The 21,382-nt window shown below is 47.5% G+C and overlaps 6 protein-coding genes across 6 annotated transcripts; 4 read left to right on the top strand and 2 right to left on the bottom strand.

Moving 5' to 3' along the window:
• Positions 1 to 3,426: 3,426 nt before the first annotated feature.
• Positions 3,427 to 8,406, top strand: IAQ61_011333 (uncharacterized protein). The gene is made up of 2 exons (XM_003843832.2): positions 3,427 to 6,644; positions 6,693 to 8,406. The coding sequence occupies exons 1-2, from the start codon at positions 3,948 to 3,950 to the stop codon at positions 8,034 to 8,036; spliced, it is 4,041 nt and encodes a 1,346-aa protein (XP_003843880.2). The 5' UTR covers positions 3,427 to 3,947; the 3' UTR covers positions 8,037 to 8,406.
• Positions 8,407 to 8,684: 278 nt separating this feature from the next.
• IAQ61_011332 (uncharacterized protein) lies at positions 8,685 to 10,838 on the bottom strand (the record flags this gene model as incomplete). Its single annotated transcript, XM_003843831.1, has 1 exon — positions 8,685 to 10,838. The coding sequence occupies one exon, from the start codon at positions 10,836 to 10,838 to the stop codon at positions 8,685 to 8,687; it is 2,154 nt and encodes a 717-aa protein (XP_003843879.1).
• A 1,576-nt stretch (positions 10,839 to 12,414) lies between these two features.
• IAQ61_011331 (uncharacterized protein) lies at positions 12,415 to 13,081 on the top strand (the record flags this gene model as incomplete). Its single annotated transcript, XM_003843830.1, has 2 exons — positions 12,415 to 12,698; positions 12,760 to 13,081. The coding sequence occupies 2 exons, from the start codon at positions 12,415 to 12,417 to the stop codon at positions 13,079 to 13,081; spliced, it is 606 nt and encodes a 201-aa protein (XP_003843878.1).
• Positions 13,082 to 14,304: 1,223 nt separating this feature from the next.
• Positions 14,305 to 15,760, top strand: IAQ61_011330 (uncharacterized protein; the record flags this gene model as incomplete). The annotated part of the gene is made up of 3 exons (XM_066099154.1): positions 14,305 to 14,968; positions 15,030 to 15,225; positions 15,286 to 15,760. The coding sequence occupies exons 1-3, from the start codon at positions 14,686 to 14,688 to the stop codon at positions 15,758 to 15,760; spliced, it is 954 nt and encodes a 317-aa protein (XP_065950673.1). The 5' UTR covers positions 14,305 to 14,685.
• A 214-nt stretch (positions 15,761 to 15,974) lies between these two features.
• IAQ61_011329 (uncharacterized protein) lies at positions 15,975 to 17,998 on the bottom strand (the record flags this gene model as incomplete). Its single annotated transcript, XM_066099153.1, has 2 exons — positions 15,975 to 17,816; positions 17,879 to 17,998. The coding sequence occupies 2 exons, from the start codon at positions 17,996 to 17,998 to the stop codon at positions 15,975 to 15,977; spliced, it is 1,962 nt and encodes a 653-aa protein (XP_065950672.1).
• Positions 17,999 to 19,988: 1,990 nt separating this feature from the next.
• Positions 19,989 to 21,262, top strand: IAQ61_011328 (uncharacterized protein; the record flags this gene model as incomplete). Its single annotated transcript, XM_003843827.2, has 4 exons — positions 19,989 to 20,165; positions 20,221 to 20,590; positions 20,644 to 20,776; positions 20,830 to 21,262. 4 exons carry the CDS (start codon positions 19,989 to 19,991, stop codon positions 21,260 to 21,262), a joined length of 1,113 nt encoding a protein of 370 aa, XP_003843875.2.
• Positions 21,263 to 21,382: the final 120 nt, after the last annotated feature.

Genomic DNA, 21,382 nt, shown 5'->3' with positions numbered 1-21,382 from the left:
TTAACTAATATTACTACCTATAGACTTATATTACTCCTTAGAGTTAAATAGCTAATATAGTAGTATAATAACTAATAGACTAGTATAGCTAATAGCTCTCCCCCCTTAACTAAGTTATTACTATATATCCCCTAGACTTTTAGTTATTAGGATCTTCTATATAATAACTTGCTTAACATCTCTAAAATTAATCCTAAGGCCTAAAGTAGTTATAGCAAATATAATCCTAATATTAGAAGAGGACTTTAAAAACTCTTAGTAAGTAGTATCCTAGTTATATAAGGCTACCTAAGTAGTATATATACTAATAATATTAAGGATACTATACCTAGTAGTAGTTAGATAAGGGCTATACTAATTACTTAACTATAATAGTATATCTATAGCCTAAGCTATAGCTAAGTAGATAGACGTAATCCTATTAATAAAGATAATTATCTTAGGTATCTATTGCAGCGTTGCTACTCCTTTATAGATAGTGTCTACTAATAGGAAATATAGGCTATCCTAAGATATTAACTTTCCTTAAGGGATAGGTACTACTACTAGTAATATATCTAGTTAGTTTACTAATATCTAAATAATAGTAGTTTAATATATAGTATTACTAATAGATTAGAAACCTATAGTTAGTAATACCTTCTACTTCTCTTTATTATTAAGGGTAGTAGAGCACCTAAACTATATAATATCTAGATATAATATAGTCTATAGCTAGCTAAATAATATAAATACTAGGTAAAAGGTTACCTATTATAATACTAGATAGTACTTATTAATAGTAATAAGACTAACCTACTCCTAGAATAAAGGATCCCTTAATACCTAATAGAAAGCTTAACTAGAAGCCTATTCTAATCCTATTAAAACGTGCGTAAAGTTACTATACTAGACCTTTAATAAAATATAATACTTTATAGAATAAGTCCTTATATTAACTAGGTAAGGTATAGCTCTAGGAAACACGCTAATATTAATAAGTTACTTATCTTTAAGCTTTAATAAAGGTATTAGCTATAGGGTAACCTTACGCGTTAAGATTAAATAAGCGTAGAAGATTAAGCTCTTACTAAAACTAGTATAAGTAATTAATAATATATTGCCCCTACTATATATTAACCTCTATAATATCTAGACTTATTAATCCTAAGGAAAGTATAGGCAAGATTTATTATATAATAGTATTACCTATAGAGATATATAGATAACCTCTTCTTATATACTAATATTTATAGGTTAATAAGTAAAGTTAATAATATATAGTAGGTTAACTAGAGGTATACTAGGAATATTATTAATAAATTACTATAGTAAGTTATTATTATCCTAGCAAGTTTCTATCTAAGCTATAGCTACGTAGTTTATAGTAGTAATAGTAATCTTACTCTACTTTATCCTTAGGTCTCCCTTCCTCCTACTTACTACTTTCCCCTTCTTCTAGCCTATAGTAGTAAGTAACTTAAACCTTAGTTAGCCTAGGAGTTTATAGGAGTTTATAGAAATTTATAAGAGTTTATAGGAGTTCCTAGGAGTTTATAGGAGTTCCTAAGAGTTTATAGGAGTCCCTAGGAGTTTATAGGAGTCCCTAGGAGTTTATAGGAGTTTATAGGAGTTTATAGGAGTTCCTAGAAGTTTCTAGGAGTTTCTAGGAGTTTATTAATAGCCTAGTAATAGTAATATATCTAACTATAATAAGCTATAGTTAGATAAGGAGTTTATAAGTAACCCTAAAGTTTTTATATCTTTAGTAGGGCTAACTATTATAATACTAATTATAGTAGGTCTAGCTAGTATAATTATATCTAGCGCTAACTAATAATAACTAAATACCTACTATTATAACACGCTATTAGGCTTAAACTTCTAGAGGTATATCTTAAAGCGTGTAGGAAATAGCTCTAATAGTTACTAGGCTTATAGAGGACGTAGTAGTAGCGTAGTAGGTAGGTTATTAATAGCTATAAAACTTTTAGACTTAGGACTTTAAATTATATATATAGGTGCTATAGTTTACTATACCTACTTTATATATATTAGATAAAATTTATACTATTAGATTTAAAATCTTACCTACTTTAAAATAAAAACTTTTAGTAATAATAGTAGTACTATAGTTAATAATATTAATAAAAATATATAAAAAGTAAGGTTTATAAAATTAGAGTACTACTAAAATATATCCTATTTTTCCTTAGACACTCTACTAACGCTTTACACATGATTATATAAGCAGGATCTTATTAGCTTAGGAGTTCTTAGTTTAACGCTAGCCTTTAGTGCGAAGCTAAGCGGAGCGTCGGATTTTGAGATAACTGCAGGTACAATACCACCGTCGGCTGACTAACTACGGTAGGCGGAAGGAGTCGCCCGTCCGAGGTCCCGCTTGACCTTATCGCAGCTCCAGTTTGACTGACGTCCGTCTACGTTTTCGCATGGCTAGAAGATGCAAAGGTGACGGGCATATTGCGTGTGGTGGAGACTTGGAGACTTGGAGACTCGACTTGGTTCAGATCTACTGTCATGTCAATGAGAGCGAGATCCATGGCCGACTTCGGGAGAGGAGGTGCATGCACGTGCCTGACCGATGTCGTCGTACAGATCGAGGCTAGCCCCATCTCTAAGCCCACGGTTCCGTTGTTGTTCGTAGGGGACTATGCCCTAGGGTCGTGCCATCATCTTTGGACAAAGTTTACTTACGATCCATCATCTCAGTAGTTCCATATCAATAGATTGTAGACGTGTCTGTCCAGCGCCACCGTAATGACAATGGCGGATTCAGCCGAAATTACCTTTGTTCTGGGCCTTTTCGTTTTCCTCGGCCTGCTGTTGACACTGACAGCACGTGTGCAAGGAAGAGGTAGTATCGACAGTATGGATATGTCTATAAAGATTGGACAGTGGAATGCGTATGGTACTTTGAAGTGCTTTGATACACCCTATCATCGCGAATTAGCAGTCACAGTTTTGTCCTGTTTTGTCCATGTTGCTATGCTGGAGTTCATCTGCTTCTCTGACAGTCTGTGCTGCCCCCACTGTGTTTGAAGGATGATGTTAAATAAAAATAAATATAGCTTGGTGTTGTTGGACAGATTCCGTGCTTGTCGAGTGTTATAGAGTAAACGTTCAGATGAGCATCCGACCGGGAAGAACAGTCTGCACTGTACTTGGAATTGGTCGTCGCGACAACAGTGGAGTAAGTCCTACTGGCAGTGTGCAACCTCGACCGCGCGCTGCTGTGGCAGCAAGACTAGAAAATGCACGCGTTGGAAGAAAACACGCAGATGGATGGCGCACCCACCATGATTCATGCCTCGGCTAGCTGCAGTGCTCGTTGGTGAAGTGTGGTTGTGCTAAGGATGCTAATGAGGTGCGAGCACATGTCGGCGAGTTTCAGGCCCTCAACGTAGTCTAGTCAACACCAGCTATGATTGATCGACGCAGGCATTTCGGCTGGTTTCATCGCTTGTGAGCCGCGACCCTGAGAGAGAAGGTGGATTTCCCCCCTTCTCGACGTCGTCGTCCTCGTCGTCGTCGTCGACATTCACTTTCTGCCTTGGCCGTTTATTTCCCTTTCATCTGCGTCATCCAAAGGCAGAGGTGGTGAATCTTCCAAACCAGCTCTGTTCACACAACACGGTAACACAATTGGCTTGTCACTGCCCAGGCTGGCGCGCAGTCGTTCTCTCCTAGCGCTCCCGTCTTCCCTTTCTCTTGATTCGTCCCGCTTTGTCTGCACTACAGGGCCCAGTGTAGGTATAGCTGCTGCCAGTGCGTGCGACAGCCACTACGGGGGAGGGGGCACACCCATTGACTGCCAGAGCGCGCGTGCTTTTGGGAGGGGTTTATCGCCCTCAGTGTGTGTGTGTGTCTCTCTCTCTCTACTACAGTAAGAGTATACGCAGCGCTCCAAGGAGAGAGCTGCCGTCTACCTACACCCCCAACCTCCAATGCACCGCCACACGCTCTCGGACGCGGCCGACGTCCACAACAACACCATGTCGCCGCGCTCGAGCAGAGCGCCCAGCCTCAGCAGCGATCGCCCATCAGTGGCCAGCTCCATCACCTTTCAGATGCCCACGACTGTCCGGCCCGCACCCGCCTACATCGCCGCCTCGGTGGCTTCACAGATCGTCACTGACGCGCATAATGCGCAACTGCGCCAGGAGGACCCTGACAGCGAAGAACTCGAAAATGCAGTCTTCTCGGAGCCGTCGCTCGCCCTGCTGAATGCCTTCCTCGATCACCTACTGTTCGCCTTTCTCTCCTCGGCGCGCTCCCCCTCGCTGGCCGCCGTCCGCCCAGCCATATGCGAAGTCCTCAAGCCGCGCCTGGCGCGCGAGGCCATGGAGGCTGCTGACGAGGAGCTCGATGGTCTGCTGGCGGGCGAAGACGATGATGACGACTTGTCCCAGCAACAACCAAAGGCCGACACCGCCACCGTCGCCAATTGGGACGTGGAGAAGGTGTGGAAGCGCACCCGCTTGCGCATCATGGTCTACACTCGCCTGGGCGAGCTCGAGGACGAGGACGAGGAGCGATATGTGCAGCAGGAGCGCGGCCTCAGCATGGACGAGGACGAGGACGACGATGCCGCGCTGGTCTCGTGGGCCTCTGCCATCTTTCTGACCTCAGTCATCGAATACGTCGCTGAGCAGTCGCTGCTGATCTCGGGCACGGCTGCGTATGCCCATATGGCCGCCAAGAGGAAGAAGCTCGCGCAGCAGACCGAGGATGCACGCCCACAAGAACTCGCCATTGAGCGCCTGGTCGTTGAAGAGCCCCATGTTGAGAAGATTGCCCTCAACTCGGCACTTGGCCGCCTGTGGAGGACGTGGAGGAAGCGCGTTCGGTCGCCGTCGACCCCGCTGCTTGGTCGCGGCGTGCGTCCTGTCTCAAGCTACTCAAGCCTCCACCTACGCAAAGCGAGCCGAGACACGATTGATGCCATCATACAAGAGGACAGCACTATACCAGAGCATCCACCAACTGAGACGGAGATTGCCTCGAACATTCCCCTCCCCCAAGGCGACAATGATATCAACGAAATCGAGGTTCCAGGCCTTGCACAAACCTTCGAAGACGATGCCGACAGTCTTGGCTCAGAGACGCCGGTGCAGCGGCCCCCGCGACCATCGAGTGTCTATGTTCCCTTGTCTGCACTGGCCCGTGGCAGAGATTCGAACAAAAGACGTCCACTCTCTCTACCCATGCGCCCTGCCCCACCTTTTACTGTGTCTCCGCACGCCTCTCCCGCACCCTCTATTTCCTCGGAGAACGGCGATTTGCCCTTTGAAACGCCCATGGAACGCATGGAAGGTGCAGATTCGTACATTGACGAGGCTGACGAAGAAAGCGTTGACAGGCAGAGGGAGGCAACGAAGAAGCAGTTGGAGAGCCCTACAGAGACAGCCGTTTCTTCCAAAGCCACGACTGCGGTGACGCCAGCAACGACAGTAACGGCAGCAGCAGTGGCCGCAATGGGCGCAAGTGCGCATAACAGCCACAATATACCTGTCCAGACTCGAGAGCTCGACCAAGGGGGAGACACAGCCAAAGAGGCGGCGCAATCTGAAAATATCGCCACAGGCGGTCATGAAAGCGAACCTCAGGTACTACGCTCCAAGAGGATGTCGGTCGAGAGGCCGGGTCCGCCGGGGGTCGTGCGTTCATTTTCCAAGCAAAATTCAAGTCGTCGTTCGTCCCAGCAGACCCAGGTAGCAGCCCCGACAGCAGCTCCTGTCTCTACCCCAGACCCAAAGGCTGCGTCCTACCTCAACCATGAGTCTTCGGACGATGATCAAGAGGTTGGACAAAAGGCAATTGGTGTTGCACGTACATCAGATGTACCTATCCTCTCTACGTCAACATCATCTTTCGAGTCACCTCGTGCCAAAGGAAGAGTTCCTGGACATGGTGGACACATAGAAGCTGCTCCTCGACAGGTCGCGCCCACACCGTTCTCAACCCAGAGCAGTTCTGTCCCTGTTGCAGAGCCCATCGTGTCAGAGCGCTCTGTTGCCCGAGTTGATCCCATCCCTTCACAACCTGAGCAATCCGTGCAATCCACAAAGCCCGTACAAACGAACAAGCATTCGCCTACTGATGACAATACAACGGACAGCTTTTCGCAGTCCCAAAGCAACATCAAACCACCTCGCAAACAGGAAACACCTGTTGCATCGCCACGAAATGGGTCTCTTCCATCCTTGCAAGAATCCGATAGTAGCAAGGCTACCCAAGTACCTGAGACCGCTCTTCATCCTAGTCCGATTGCGCAGAGCAGTCAAACCAAGAATAGCCCACCGCGTAGTCCTCCAAGATCTACTGACAGCCCAGGAACGGTTGCTGAACGCCGGGGCCGGCGTACTTCAAGCGACTCGCCACGCTCTCAGGTGATTTCTCATGCCAGATCACTCTCAGAAAAGACATCACTGAAGCGTGTTACCTCGTCGTCTTCTTCTGCGAAGAGATCAAACGGCGCGACCGCGATATCAAGTGGGCGCGACTCAATCGCAAGTCACCGATCACGGGGCTTGAGTACACGCATGTCAGAGGAAGATCGAGAGCGCGAGTTCGATTCTTTGGTAAAGGGGCAAGACACGGTGAAGTTTACGCTAACGCCGCAAACTATGCGAGCTCTTGACGTAAGGCACGCTCCTCCCTAGCACTTTCTACATTCTAATTTGTGGCAGAAGACACCGCTCGCGAAGAAGGCAGAGCCTCCCAAGCCTTCCTCTCCACCTTCCAACATCACAGTGTACCCTCGCGCCAACGCCGAAGACGGCCACTTTGGTACCGGCAACCTCCCAAGGAGAACGTTTTCTAGGAACAGAGGACCAGGCCCAGTTGCCGCAAAACATAAGCCGTCGCCAAGCAGAAAGGTAGTATCGAAACCGATGGCTAGGGAGGCACGCGTCGACAATGAGTCGTTGCGCGACTTTGCTGACTTCATCCGCTCTACCGGACCATCGCCTGGACAAGAAAAACCCGTGAAGCCTTTCGTTGGTGTCAATGGGAGTGGATCTACATCCTCCCTTGGCCGTAGTGGTCCCACAAGCCCACCATCCAGCCGTGCAGATGGTTCTTCCACGAAGTCACGCGTCACCATGGAACCGCGTAGCCCGGCGGGCCTCAGTGACGGCAATAATGATTTGATTGATTTCATACGACAAGGACCTCCTAACGCAAATGCTGGCCAGCCCAGAATCCCGCGCAACGTTGCACCCTTCCGGAGCACTGTCGACTCTGATCAATTTGATACTATGCTTGGAGGCCGTAATGTAGAGTCGGCTTTTGGATCAACATCGTCGACTCTGAACTCTAAGCACTCGGCAACTACTGTCAACTCGCGCACTGGTCTCATTCCCGCACCTAGTGTTGTTCAGCCGGCTTACTCGAATGCCCCACAGCAACTCAGTGGTAGCATGTCAGCCAACGAGCCGACCATTACACGTACCCGCCACCGCGTCAAGGATCCCTACGCTATCGACATTTCAGACGAAGAAGACGAGGATGACGATCAGTTAACAGCTCTGCCACCATCTATCCAAGCCGGCCCGTCAGCCCAACCACCTAAACAGGAAAGCTTGATGGATTTCCTCAATGGCACGGAACCCCCATCCAACAGCAAACCACAGCCCTTTATGCTCAGTGAAGAAACCATCTCTGCTGCTCGAGCCCGTGCCGCTGCCTCCTCCAACACTTCTCTCTCTTCCTCCAACACCACGACCCGAAACGGCACAGGCCCAGGTCTCGGCCCCGTTTCCACATCCTCTGTTTCTTCGGGTGCACCTCGCGCATACAAGCCCCGCCTCCAAGCACGTGCACCGGCAGTAAGTGACGTACGAACTGGCGGTGGTAGCAGGACAGGGACGAGCGACCTCGCGGACTTTTTACGCGAGAGCGGGCCCGATGTGGTGTCGCCACGGCATGCGAGTCCACCTGTGCCGTATGGCAAAGTGGCTCCCGAGGAAAAGAAGAGTAGGAAGTTTTGGAAGAGTAGGAAGAGTGAGAAAACGTATGGGGATTTGCCTTGATTGGATTATAATGCGGAACGTGGGCAATGAATTGCAGTTTTTTCCTTTTTTTTATCTTTTTTCAATGGATAATTTTCTTGTGTACGTTTAAAGGGGTTTTACTTGGTCGCCACCTGGGTATGATTCACTTTCTTCATTTCTTCACGGCATTTGTGCTTTTTTTTTTGCAACAGATTACCGAACGCATTCTTCTTCGTTCTTCATCTATATCTTCTTTTTCTTTAGCAGATTTCATGTAGGTGAATTTGGTTTGGCGGAGGGGAACGGAGAAGGTATGAGCGATCAGACTTTGGCTTGATATCCATTTCCTCCTTTGTCTGGTTATGAGGGTACAAGGGAAGGGAAGGGGCTTAGGATAGGTGTATAAATGGCTGGTTGATTGACTGGCTGGTGTAGTGTACAACATTGGTCAATTCAGATTGTATTGTTTTCTGGCTTAGTTTGAGGATTGACGCTGACATGTTGAAAGTGAAGTGTGCCGAGTTTGAATTATGTGGTTTGCCTTCGTTTCCCCAAGTCGAGCCACCAGCATGGTACTCTCCAAGATAAGATACACAAATATTCACGTTGTCTAAGAATACACGTGAGGTTGAAAGGTATACTCTCCAGGAGTAGCAATTGCTTCACCTCCACGACCAGCATCAATAATCAAAGCCCAAACTCCAAAACATCACATCGCTCCGGCCCTGGCTTACACCGATGTACCTCATCATCCTGCCTCCCTCGCAATGTATTTACCAAAAGCCGCTCCATCTGCACCTCATTCAACACCTCACACCGCTGCAACTCCAAAACATCAGTCAGATGACAATGAAAGCACATGACCTGCTCCCCCTCCTTATCCACCTCCACCCCACCCCCTCCCAGCCAGCCCCTCTTCTCCGGCAGCAAAATCCGCGCAAACCCTGAAATCGCCCACTTGCCCCCACCCTCGGCCCGCACGATGAACGCATTGTTCGAATCCGTGACCCCGGCGAAACTGCAGATGCGATCACCGGCTGCGAATTGGTAGCTGCCGGACGCCCCGCTGATGCATGCGAGGCCCGTGATGCCGTTTGTGCCGACGAAGGTGGCGTAGCGATCGTAACGGTGGTCGGTGTGGCGGCGTGTGAGGGTTGGGCGGGCGGCGGTGTGGAGGTTGCTTGCGTGGAGCATGCTGTTTGTGAACATGGTTCGCAGATTCCTGGTTCCGGTGATACTGTTGGTCAGCGGTAGGGTGTCTGCTGCTGTCGGGGAGTTCATGGGCGTTGGTTGTATGAGGCCTTGAATTACCAGTTCTGTGGATGCGGCTATGATGCTGCGGCGCAGTAACTCTGCTCGCCCTGGGTATGGGGCCCCGGGTACATGTGGCTCAGTGAAGCTCAGCACAGTAGAGGTTTCGGGATGCGCGACCAGGTCTCCGAGGTCTAGGATGTCTTGGTTTGAGAGCGAGCGTGGGTGCATGGTTGGTCGTGTCCATGTGGTTCGCCAGCTACCTTCTGTAAAAGCTTCTGCTTCGTCGACGAATGGGCCGACATCTTGAATGGTGCTGATGCAGGAGATGGATGCGACCATGAAGTCTGATGCAGCAAGGACGTACATGTGGGGTTGTGCGTTGAGCGACTTCTGCAGTAGGTACTTTGCAAGCTGCGTACGCGTAACACCAAGGGTCCTTCTGAGCAGATGGAGGAGCTTGTAGTCGTCTTCTTCATCTTTGCGATGCTTGTTGTAACACTGGTTCTCAAGGACGTCGACGAGAAGCGCAAGAGGAGGTTTCGAGTAATCCGGCTGAATCGCCTGTCCACGACCCTTGGACGCAACACCGAGGAACCCATAAATCTTATCAAACGGTTCCGAACTCTGCGAACTCTCAAAAGACTCCAGGAGGTCGCGCAGTCGGAAGGTAGCTTTCAGAGTCTTACTATTTCGCCGTCCGAGGATCTCGCGCTTGTAAATCCGGGATTGGCGAAAGGCCTTGCGTTTCTGAAACAGCGTATACCCAAGCGTATTCAGGATCCGACTTGACGTACTCGAGAGACTATTCTGCCCGACTTCTCTCTTCCAGATTGCTTCCACGGTGCTGAAGTCGGCCTGGAACCCACCGCACCACATGTCTGCCCGTCTCGCGAGCACGACTTCTTGTACCACCCAGACACGAGACCAGTAGGGCTTGTTGAGCAGACTCACTAGCCCTGCTAGCATTTCCTCGACTTTGAGTAGTTGGGGATATCGCGTGAGTAGGAAAGCTAACTCGTCGTGGCCTTTCGCCAGACCGAGCCAGACGATGACGGATTCCGCGCTGGTGTATATGTCGCGCATGAGAGAAACTTGGTGGCTTCTCTCTTTCAAATCGCTTTGATTGATAGATATGGCATCGATCCAAAGTCGAGGCGGCTTCGAAGGGTTCATCTCTTGGTCTTGCTTCTCCATCATCCTAGCACGGTACTGTCTCAGAAACTGCCAAAGATTCTCGGTGACTTCAATTTTGCTACCCTGGCATTCGATATGCCGTTTCCCATCTCCTTGATCCCACATATACGACAATGCAATGTACTCTGGTTTTTCATCCAAATCGTAAATCCCCAGCTCTGCGCTGATTGGCTCCAATTCTCGCCCTGGAAGTATTTCGAGTAGTCTGACTGTCTTCTTGTCTGCATCGAGAGAACCATACTGAAGCAGGTCTACCTCTTCGACTCCATTCCTGGTGTTTGAGGGTGCAGAAGGAACAGATTTGGCACGTGATTTCGTGGTCCTGAAAGGCTCAACCATGACCTTCCTAAACGATGCATTGAAGCTATACTTCACCGCATCCGTTGTAGCCATAGCAACTGAGAATCGAGTAGCCTAACAGACAGGAGAACATACAATGCAAGGTAGATAAAGCAATGAAGGGTCCTTATCTCACAACCTCGCAACAACAAGCCCAGTGCTAGCGTACGTCAATCGCATTGTCGCAGAAATCGGCGGTAACATATGTGGTATGTTTATTCCTACCAACACTCGTCCGGGGGGGGGGTCTCAATCTAAAGACAGCTATCCCCTTTGAAGATGCGCAAAATGAGGCCACCCACGGGATTGGCAGCTTCTGACGACATCTTGCTGTTGAGAATGCCTTGGTTCAGGGTTCTGACTAAGCCACCATATGCATGTGATACCGCGATTATCGCGTCCCTTTATGGCGCGTTAGTCATGCAATGAGTATATCGACGCAATGATTGTCTGTTTTTTTCTTTGAATATTTTGCTGGGATCGTTGGGTCGTATGGAGATCAATTGTCTGCAGGCTGCTGCTGTGCGAGGTTTGTCAACTTTTACCCATACCCTCCCCTTTTTACCGGTACAGCATGATGCCCAATCCCACTACGGTACAAAACCGGTTTACAGTAGCTATATTTATCTAAAGTAGACTAAGAAGTGGTTTAGGTAGAAGAAGTAAACCTAAATAGGGTTTACTATACCATGTATTCCACTTTTACTTCTACTTCTATTAATCTACTAGTTTCCTACTAACTATCTAAGTATTTTACCCCTCCTTTCTTTAATCTTCTTCACCACCTCTACCACCTCTACCACCACCTCTACCACCTCTACCACCACCTCTATCACCACCTCCACCACCTCTATCACCACCTCTACTACCTCCACCACCTCTATCACCACCTCTATTATCACCACCTCCTATTAGTAAAAATATTATAACTCATTATTATGTCATATGTGCGTATAGCGTAAAGCTAATCTTTTCTACCCCTTTTAGTCTTAGTTAGGTATTATAGCGTATAATAGAAATAAAACTACTTTTTATACTTAATTTAAACCCCTACTATAAAAGTAAACTACTACTTTAATAAAAGTAAACCACCACTTTAAACCTATTTACGGGTATACACGAGGTTAGTTTACACCTATATAGTAAACCCCTAGCGTACTATTCTACAGTAAAGAATTTTTTACCGTAGTGTCCTTTAAGAATTATAGTACATGGCAGATCGCCGTAATGTTTCTTATATTAGTTAATTTTTGATATAAATATCACTGGGCTTGTCGACGTTTCTAACAGGGTATTAAGAAACCATGAAGGGTCGTGTGGCTTCATCCGATCTTTATCTAGGTGTTTCAGGTTACTAACAATTAGGTAGCAGTTGCATCAAAGCGATTAGCTGTGAAATAGGAAGCAGTCCCACTATTTGGGAGACGGTGATAGGTTCGGCATGTGTTGTAATATCTTGACATGCAGACGTGCAAACGAATTACCTACGTTGGCTAGTGTGTATATGCGCTGTTTGTATCATCATTCACTTAACAAGCCACACAAAAGCTGGAATACTGTATAAAATTCTTCACGGCAACGAAACAAGAGTCCAGCAAGGTCACGGAAATTCAGTCTGCGAGCATCAATCATGAGAATCTTTACACCACTCCTCAGCTTTCTGGCCTCTGTCGCCGTTGCGCAGACGCCAGCTCCGTCCGGCATCACTTTCAACACCCTTTTTCATACCAGCGGATTCTTCTTCGGCCTTGCACTTCCCATGAACAGCACTGGAAACTCGGACTTGATCGCGACTATCGGTGGCAAAGGGACAAGATGGAGTGGAGTTAGCCTTGCGGGTAGCATGATTAATAAACTATTGATCGTGGCGTGGCCCAATGCGCAAACGATCGTTAGAAGCTTCAGAATGACCGCGTCAGTCCAGTCTTCCACTATGGGAGTCAAACTTGCAGACTCAAGCTGACGTGACATACAGCACGCACAGCTCTCCCGCAGTAACTACTGGAACTTTTGCCCAAGGTGCTATTGCGAATGGAACATACGTTAACAGTACTCATTGGACGTATACCTTCCTATGCTCCAATTGTATTCAGAACGACGGCACCACATTTATAAACTCTGATACTGCTCCTTTTATACGATACGCTTTAGATGCGGATCCGCCCATTGACAAGGCCGACCCTAAATCAAGCTTCTCAAAGCACTCTACCCGCAGTCTTGCTGTATTTGAATTGGACAAGGCGAGGAGCCCAACTTTGAGACCTGGAAGGGTTATGCGGATATGCATACAGCCATAACTTGTATGAGCTAGGCGATGGGGTCAACGACGGCTGCATGTATGTAATGGTTCTTTGGACTGTATCCCAAATGATGCATCTCCTGTAGCATGGGTTGATTAGCAGCATTACGCAAGGGCATATGGCATTTCTAGCGATCAACAAAAATATATCTTGATCACCGAGGATCGCGACCTAATCATTCCCATCCATCATGTAAAAGATGGTAGTTGGTGTTAAACAAGGTGGAAGAAGCGTGAGCAAGAAAGAATAATCTTATTCCAATAGGCAATAGCCCAGACTTTACAGTAGCAAAAGCAAGTAGCGCAGATTTACCGCGCGTATCAAGCTAGTTTTGTAGTATTTACATAACAATATTCTTCAGGTATATTAGAGCGTGGGCTCGGGCGAACATTGCAGCACTGGTTCCACAAATTTTGCATCCCATCTATAAATTTGTTCGCGTCCTGTCTTATGATACTTTTATCGAATGAGCATTTTCCACTGCCGTGCCAGTGATCGGAAGTAGCTATTCCCTGTTCATTTCCCCGCATATCGAGCATCTAAATTTCCAACCCACATTGCTGGGCCTCTTCTTGGGATCTATAGCCAACTTATTTCTAAATGCTGCCAGTCTTTTGCTAAACTGATACCTACAGCCTGTCTGGGTTTGGGCTGTGATAGCATGAATGTACTGTTCATTCATTTCTAGGTAGCCAAGCATGGGCACTACATAACTGAGCTCTATCTCGATGGATGCAATTCAATGATCCATCTCCCAGTCATTCCTCAGTACGGTGATCACTCCTTTAATAGAAACGTATTGAGTTAGACGCATGCACAAGATTGGGGGCCATAAATGGACTGCTCGCATTACAATATCTATCTCGTCAAGGACCACATTATAATCATCAATGCCCTTGAACGCCAGCGCTCCGTTTATGCCCATCTTTTGTATAATTTACTATGAGTGCTAAGGTTCCTACTCGGGCTGGAAATTACCTATGTGTGAGAGGCAAGGGTCACGCCACGTTTTTCATCACATATCTGCTGTGAACTAGAAGGATCATGTGACTGTTGATCTTTGTTCTTCAATATCTGGGCTTGCATAGTTCATTCTCGAAGTGTTCAACAATATGCGCAGATTGCTATTTGTAGTCTGACCCCGCAGTGTCGTATACAAGCTGCAGCTTGCGATTGGCCATGTACTGGTACCTATATTGCCTACTTGAAGAAGCCCACACCTCGATTTCAAAACTTCAAACCTTACAATACTGGACTGTTATGAGTGACAACTCCTCGATATGCGACTGGAGATTATCGAGTCAAACTTCTAAGGGACCACTTCCACCGCTCTTCAAAAAAGAAATTGGAGCCAAGATCAGGGCACATGCACCTAAACCAGTACGTGTTTCTCAATGCATCCTTGCTGACAGCCGTACCCGAATCGATAAAAGCTCATTTATACTCGGATCCTGAATTGCTCTAGCCGAGTGCCGAGTATGGCAGGTAGGTAGCTGGACTCACTGTGCATCCCAGATGTAAATATCTAGTTGTCCACAACTGTACTTTGGCGTCGTCTACTCATGGCCTTTTTCTCTCCTCACTCGTGCATCTAACCAAAAATGTGCTCGAAATTACAGTCTTTTGCTTTTGCAGCTCTGGTCGTGGCCCACAATGTTCATGCGGAGCTGAAACCACACATCACCACCGCAGCTGAGTACAACACGGAATGCAAAACATGCCCACGGTCATTATGTCCTAATCAGATCTACTATGGCCAAAAAGATTATTTCAATGTAACATGTTGGACGAGGGGAACAAAGATAATGGGCGACAGACTTTGGTTGAAGAGTGAGGAAGGGTGTTATGTTACGCAGTACGATGTACTGGAGTATGACGGTGATTGTGAGTCAAAACAAACCAAAGATTTTTTTCTAGTCATGTACATATAGTGACTGGGTTCTAGATACGACAGATCTTGCATACTGCGGGCCAGAGTCTGAAAAGCAGGACCTAACCATTGAAGATGCGACCCTGAAGTATAAGACCGAATGTAGAATCTGTCCCGAGCTCAATTGTGATACGATGGCGTACCTGAAGGAGGACACCGATGTGGAGTTGACCTGCTGGTATCCTGAAGGTCAAATGATCATTGACGATCCGTGAGTGACCCATCTATATGCATGCTTGAATTCGACTACACTCTTGCTTACCAAGGAAAGATATTGGTTGAAAACGACCAACAACTGTTATGTCGCACGGAAGAATCTGTATTCCAAGCCCGACATTACGTACCTCGACAACTGTGGGCCCATCCCACTTCTCGAGCCCGAGAAACACAACAACGAAAATGGAACCAGCGATAATAACAAACGGGAAACTGCGTCCAGAATCAACTCCATGGGCGTCATGTACTTGATCAATGTGACGGTAGGCGAGGAGTATGCATATTGTCGCTCCTGTCCCGAAGAGAAATGTGAAAGTGAGAAGCTGTACGAGTTTGACCAGGAAGTTTGGCTGCAGTGTGTGACCAATAACAATCCGAACGGGACCTGGTGGAGTCAAACGACAGACTTCTGCTATGTCAAGAACTCGGACTTCTGGGAAAGCCCGGAAGGCGACTGTGAGCTCGTCCATACCCTGCCCCCTGGAGAAATCGAACTAATTGACCACAGACTATCGGATGCCCACCTGTGAGAGATTTGAAGAGGGTACTCCAATTTCTGACGAGGGCTGAGCTCAAGCGTAGATGACAACGAGGTGGTTCGCTACTGCCCATGTGCTTGAAAATGGTTGTTCATTCATGGAGTAGAGTCGTTCTGCCCATAAATATACACAGATATAATTGTGCAAGAATGGAGTGCCATGGAGCTCATGGTCACGGCTAATCATGGATGTATATATAGACAATTCAAAGCCACCTACTGAAGCCCCATAGATCAGAAGATTTTGGTAACACGTTAAAAGCATTGCGCGCTTTAATTAGATCTGCCGCTTTCTCCGCAATCGCGTACATTGTTGCTTGAAGATGAGTGGCCGGTATTAGGGGAATGATGCTTCCATCCACAATACTAAGACCCTTTACCCCATATACGGTAAGGTCACTCGCCACACAGCCGCCTAACCACTCGGGCATCATTGCGCAACTTCCAGACATGTGGGCAAAGGAAGCCTGAAGTGCCTTCTGTTGGATCAAATCCCTGATAATCTCGTCGTCGGTTTGGGCCTGTACGCCCGGACTCAGCTCGACAGGCGAAAACTTAGCAAGCTCCGGTCTGGCCCAATGTCCTCTCATCCATCTGATCATGTCCACGACGATCTGCCGGTCGACTGGGTTCTGAAAGGTATTCCATTGCACGAGTGGATTTCCGTATTTGTCATCGGGATTCAAGGTGACTGTGCCACGAGACAGTGGACGCTGCAGGGCGCATATAGCCAGACCGAATGGGACCATTGGGAACTCGGCGACGGCAGCATCTTTGCTTGCATGAAGATTCGCAATGATATCACGTTGCTTCGTGAACCCTCTGAGCAACGCGGAATTATCGTAGACATCTGGCAGAAAATCCCGCGGCCGCTGTAACGTGACTGTTTGGATAATCTTGTTCCATTTACTGGAGACACTTTGTAGACTCAGAAACGCAAGACTACTACCGTGAGCTTGAGTTATTGGGCCAGTTCTATTAGTCTCATATTGCGCCCATATCGTGGCATTGAAGGCTGGGTCCAATCCACTTAGAGGATTTGGTGAGGCTAGATTCTTGAGATCGAAATACATGTTCGCATTAGGATGATCTTGCATGTTTGCACCCACTGCTGGCATGTCTTTCTTGACTCTAACTCCGGCAGCCGTAAGAATACTTTTGGGTCCAATGCCACTCAGTTGCAGGAGATGCGGAGTGAAAATCGAGCCGGCAGCAAGAATGACTTCGCGCCTCGCAAAGACACGTTCAAGAGATCCATTGTCGCGAGTTTTGTATTGAACACCGTTGGCTGTATAGCCTGTGAACCGTCCTTGCTTGAATAGGATTTCATTGACAGTCTTTCCAGTGACAAGCACAAGGTTATTCCGACTCTTTACAGGATCGTAGTACGCATTTCGAGCATGTGAGCGAGTCTGTGTCTTGGACTGCAAAGCAGTGGGAGTCCAGCATGCGCCGATGGCAGCACCTGCGGCATGCTCCTTGGGTAGCCGGATTCCTTCAGACTTAAAGGCTTTCCAAATATGCTTCACATCCGGATACTCAAAGTTTGGAAACGAAACTTGGACAGGGCCATTCCTGCCATAATATGAAGCGTCGTACGTAGTGCCAAAGTTCTCGACGTTGGAGGCTTGTGGTGGTGTGAAGGTTGTCGACTTCTTGAAATAGTAAAGAAGACTGTCCCAGTTCCACCCATTATTGCCGAGTTGCTCCCAGGCATCATAGTCGGCTTTGCTTGCGCGGGCGAAAGCCATGCCATTTACTATACTGCCGCCACCGACCACATTCCCTACGAAGACTGGATGCGAACCACCAGTGTTGGCATCGTTCGCGGATTTTATATCGTACATCAGATTCGAATTGATACTGTTCGCAAAAGTGGGAACTTGAGTCGTCACGTCATCTACTTTATACCCGTTCTCGATCACAAGTACAGTACCTGTGAAGAATATAAGCCTACGATGATATTGTATTATACTATACGTACGGCCGGGGTCCTCGCTCAGACGATTAGCTACGGTCAAACCGGTCAAACCACCGCCAACTATGACCTATATGTTGTACATAATGTCAGTATGTATCTCACATGCATTGAAAGAGAGACGTTGCGTACGTAGTCAAACGTCTTCCCGTTGATATCAGGCTCGCCATTACTACTTGCTGTTGAATATGGCAATAGAGCCAAAAGCGCAAAGAGTGATGAGAATAATAAGATTTTCATGAAATTAGCCATAATAGGAAATAAGGATCGGACGCCAATTGAATGGCAAGAGAGTACGGCAATAGGGCAAAGGCCCGACAGGTTCTTGGAGGAAGAAGACGAAGGGTATCAGAAGGTTAATAGCGGGATTGGGCACTGCCAATAGCTGTGAGTCGGCCACCCCTAACTTCAGAAGCCAAAGGGCTCGCCTCGCTTCGGTGGAAGGGTGGTTCGCCGAATGTGAGGGTCTCTCACGAGGCCAGTAGACAATATCTGCCTAGATGTCTTGGTAAGCCCACTTCTGAGCCTTAGCCTAAGGCATAACTGTATCAGGGGGCCTATATTATTGACACAACCGATCTCTATTGTTTGCATCATGGCCGTTGTGGCGCCAACTAGAAGCTGCCAAATCATGTACCTATGGTAGTCAGCACGCGCAACCAACCCCAAGTCCAATACCTGGATAATGGATTACGCCTTTGAGCCCTGTCTTGGGCGTGGCTTGTAGAGTTCGGATGATATTTCGCTCTGGTCGAAAGTTTGGTGTGGACAGGGGAAAGTAGGTGGCGTTTATAGTGCTGCAGGAACCCCGCGCAACGTGCGATGGCATACCACGCTAGAGCGACTCGCTGTGTTTCATTCCACTGCTTGCATCCAGCCCAAGGCCGAACAGCAAATCAGAACTATTCGATTTGTGCCATTATACTGGGGGATCAACAGGTCCCATGAATCAGTACCAACAGGCTTCAATCTGCAAGAAACGTTCGTTCGACCCACGTATTGCCTCCTGTCTGTCAACTTCAGTATATTGGTACGTCAACATATCATTCCAAGCCAGAAAAAGGTCCTCGATGCAGAGATCTGAGCTGGGTGCGAAAAGGGCAAGATTGGCCACTCGTTCGTTTGTGGCGCTTTAAGGCTGCTAGTTACCGTAAGTGTCATAGTTGAATCTTAAATTCTCGCCTACTCTTCAGTCAATATCACCCAATTCATGCCATATGTAAACGCATCGCAAAGACAAAAACTTGAACGTCATTGCTAGGTCTGGCAAGCTTGTAATCATGCCAAGGTGACCATTGACTCAACCCGCTACCTACGGAACAGCCGTCAAGCTGCGAGCCTGCCCTATCATCCCCTGTGTGCGACTATGTGGCATAATTGCACTTTGCAGTGCGAAGTTTCTATCTGCGTTGTATTCTAGCAAATGCATATGATAGTATCATCAACCAACCTGTATCAATGAATTGATTGTGGAAACCTCGTCCAGCCATGCCTATCGCATGGCTAAAGACTGTCAGACGCTGACTAGGTACCGGTAATGGTTTAGGTCATCGCGCGAGCGATTGAGCCCAGACTACAGTAGTCCAATCGACTTGAAAATATGGCACCACATTTTGCTCTTAGCAACTCCTTTCTAGAATCCGAACGCTTCTAGAGCCTCGCAGCAAGCGATGAATTCCAATAGCTGGCAAACCATACGATGACATAGGGAGTTTCCAGGCATCTTGTCGACCTCATCCTGTGGTGTGCACTTTGTCGGAAGGTGTTGCTGTATGTGTTCATGTGAAACAAGGAACGCGAATTGACGGAAACTATTGACTTGTATATTCTGTGCCGTCCGCTGTATGTGGTAGGGAGAAGGGTGATCATTGGGAAGACCGAGATGGAAATCAAACGCCTCCTGACTCATGTCATCGCCCATCGACCCCGGGACCGCTCGTTGTTGCCGCGTGACGCACAGCCATCTCAAAGGTTGACAGCCGCCTCCTGCATGCAGTGTTGCGACTTTTTCACACTGGCTCGTTTGACATCGGTGGCCCTGTCCGTAGATCTCGTATGGTTCCCGCACAAGGTAAAGTATAATATCAATGTCGATCTTGCCAATTGGCGGCATGCAGCCGTTCACACATAATCCTGTTTCTGGTACAGGAGTGACTCTGAAGACTGCGACTTCGTGGGGCTGGGAGTCTGTCTTTCTTCTCCCTTTTCTCAATCATCTCACCATACTGCGCACACCAGCATCATGGCAGATCCCGCAGCGCCACAGGATCTGCCGCTTGACGATCGCTCCGATGCGCTCAGAATACCTATAATCACTCTGATTGTGTTTAGTTCAATCTTTGTAGTTTTGCGCCTGGCCATCAGCTTCAAGAACAGACACTTCTTCCTAGTAACTGATCACCTACTATGGACCGGCTATGTAAGCAAAGATCAGTCAACGTATGGTCAATCACATTTATCTAATATCTATGTAGATTTTTGCCATAGTAGGCGCGATATACACCTACAAGACAGCTGCAGTAGGCGGGGGTAAACATGTCTGGGATCCAATCATGACGCCGGCCAATCTCGAAAGATACCTTCACTATATCTGGGTTGGCCAGCTGCTCAATTTATATGGGATGGCCTTGATCAAGCTCAGTGTATGCGCCTACATCTTTATGCTCGACTTTTCCAAAGCCTTCCGCACAGTGATTTGGCTCTCTGTCGTTGTCCATCTGGGTCTCAACTTCGTTTTTCCTAGTGTCATTTTGTTTGGCGAATGCGATCCAATTTCAAAGCATTGGGATGTAGCCGGTACTCAGCCTGGGTCGTGCTGGTCAGCGACACCACGAGTTGTCTCAGGTATGTTAGGTTATAGGCTGGGGCTGAACGGACCTTCTCATCATGAATAACAGGCTATTCTGGAGCTGCATGCAATATTTTGACGGACTTGCTATACACAATGGCTCCGCTCATCTATATTTCACGAGTCCAACTGCCAAAACGTACAATATGGGGCGTCCGAGCCGTCTTCTTGCTTGGACTTGTGTAAGTGTGCTACAATCCCCTAATATTGCCAACTTCTTCCTAACATAGAGCAGCACCACCACCATATCGGCCTTGAAGCTGTACGAAATGAAGTCACTGAACGAATCGCCCGATCCGACATTCACCTCTGTCAATCTAAGTATCTACGCCGTCGCCGAGGTCTTCGTTGGCACTATCACAGCGTCTCTTCCGCCCCTGCGGAAAACATTCGAGAACCTGCTGCATAGAATTCTTCCTACCAGTGTCATGGGCACGAAGAACACGGGAAACAGCTTCGTGATGCAAGGAGCCGGAAGCCATCAAAGTGGAAAACTTTCGGGGACAAAAGCAGATTGTGACAACGAGAGTGAGATGGGTATCCTTCCAAACGACCAAGTGAGCACTGGTAAAGGGTCAAATCATGCCATCATCAAGACCACGCTCGTAAGCGTGACTGCCGAGAATGGACGTTCTACATCGAGGAACCGACAGGATAGTTGGGCGTAGCTTTTTTTTTAAAAAATGGACGGCCACTTTGTTTGAGTAGATGATGAATTCCACGGCCTTTGATGAACATGCATTCAACATCTTGAGAGAAAAGTGCAACATGTTTATAGCTACCTGAAA

The sequence above is a fragment of the Plenodomus lingam genome (genome assembly GCF_022343315.1).
Source record: "Plenodomus lingam strain CAN1 chromosome Unknown scaffold_20, whole genome shotgun sequence".
Lineage (NCBI taxonomy): Eukaryota > Fungi > Ascomycota > Dothideomycetes > Pleosporales > Leptosphaeriaceae > Plenodomus > Plenodomus lingam.
This window is presented reverse-complemented; position numbering and strand designations above follow the sequence as displayed.

What these genes read in the sequence shown, in the direction of transcription:
- IAQ61_011333 (XM_003843832.2), top strand. Translation starts at nt 3,948, where the DNA reads ATGCACCGCCACACGCTCTCGGACGCGGCCGACGTCCACAACAACACC. An exon ending in AAACTATGCGAGCTCTTGAC is followed by an intron (nt 6,645 to 6,692) that starts GTAAGGCACGCT and finishes AATTTGTGGCAG; the next exon opens with AAGACACCGCTCGCGAAGAA.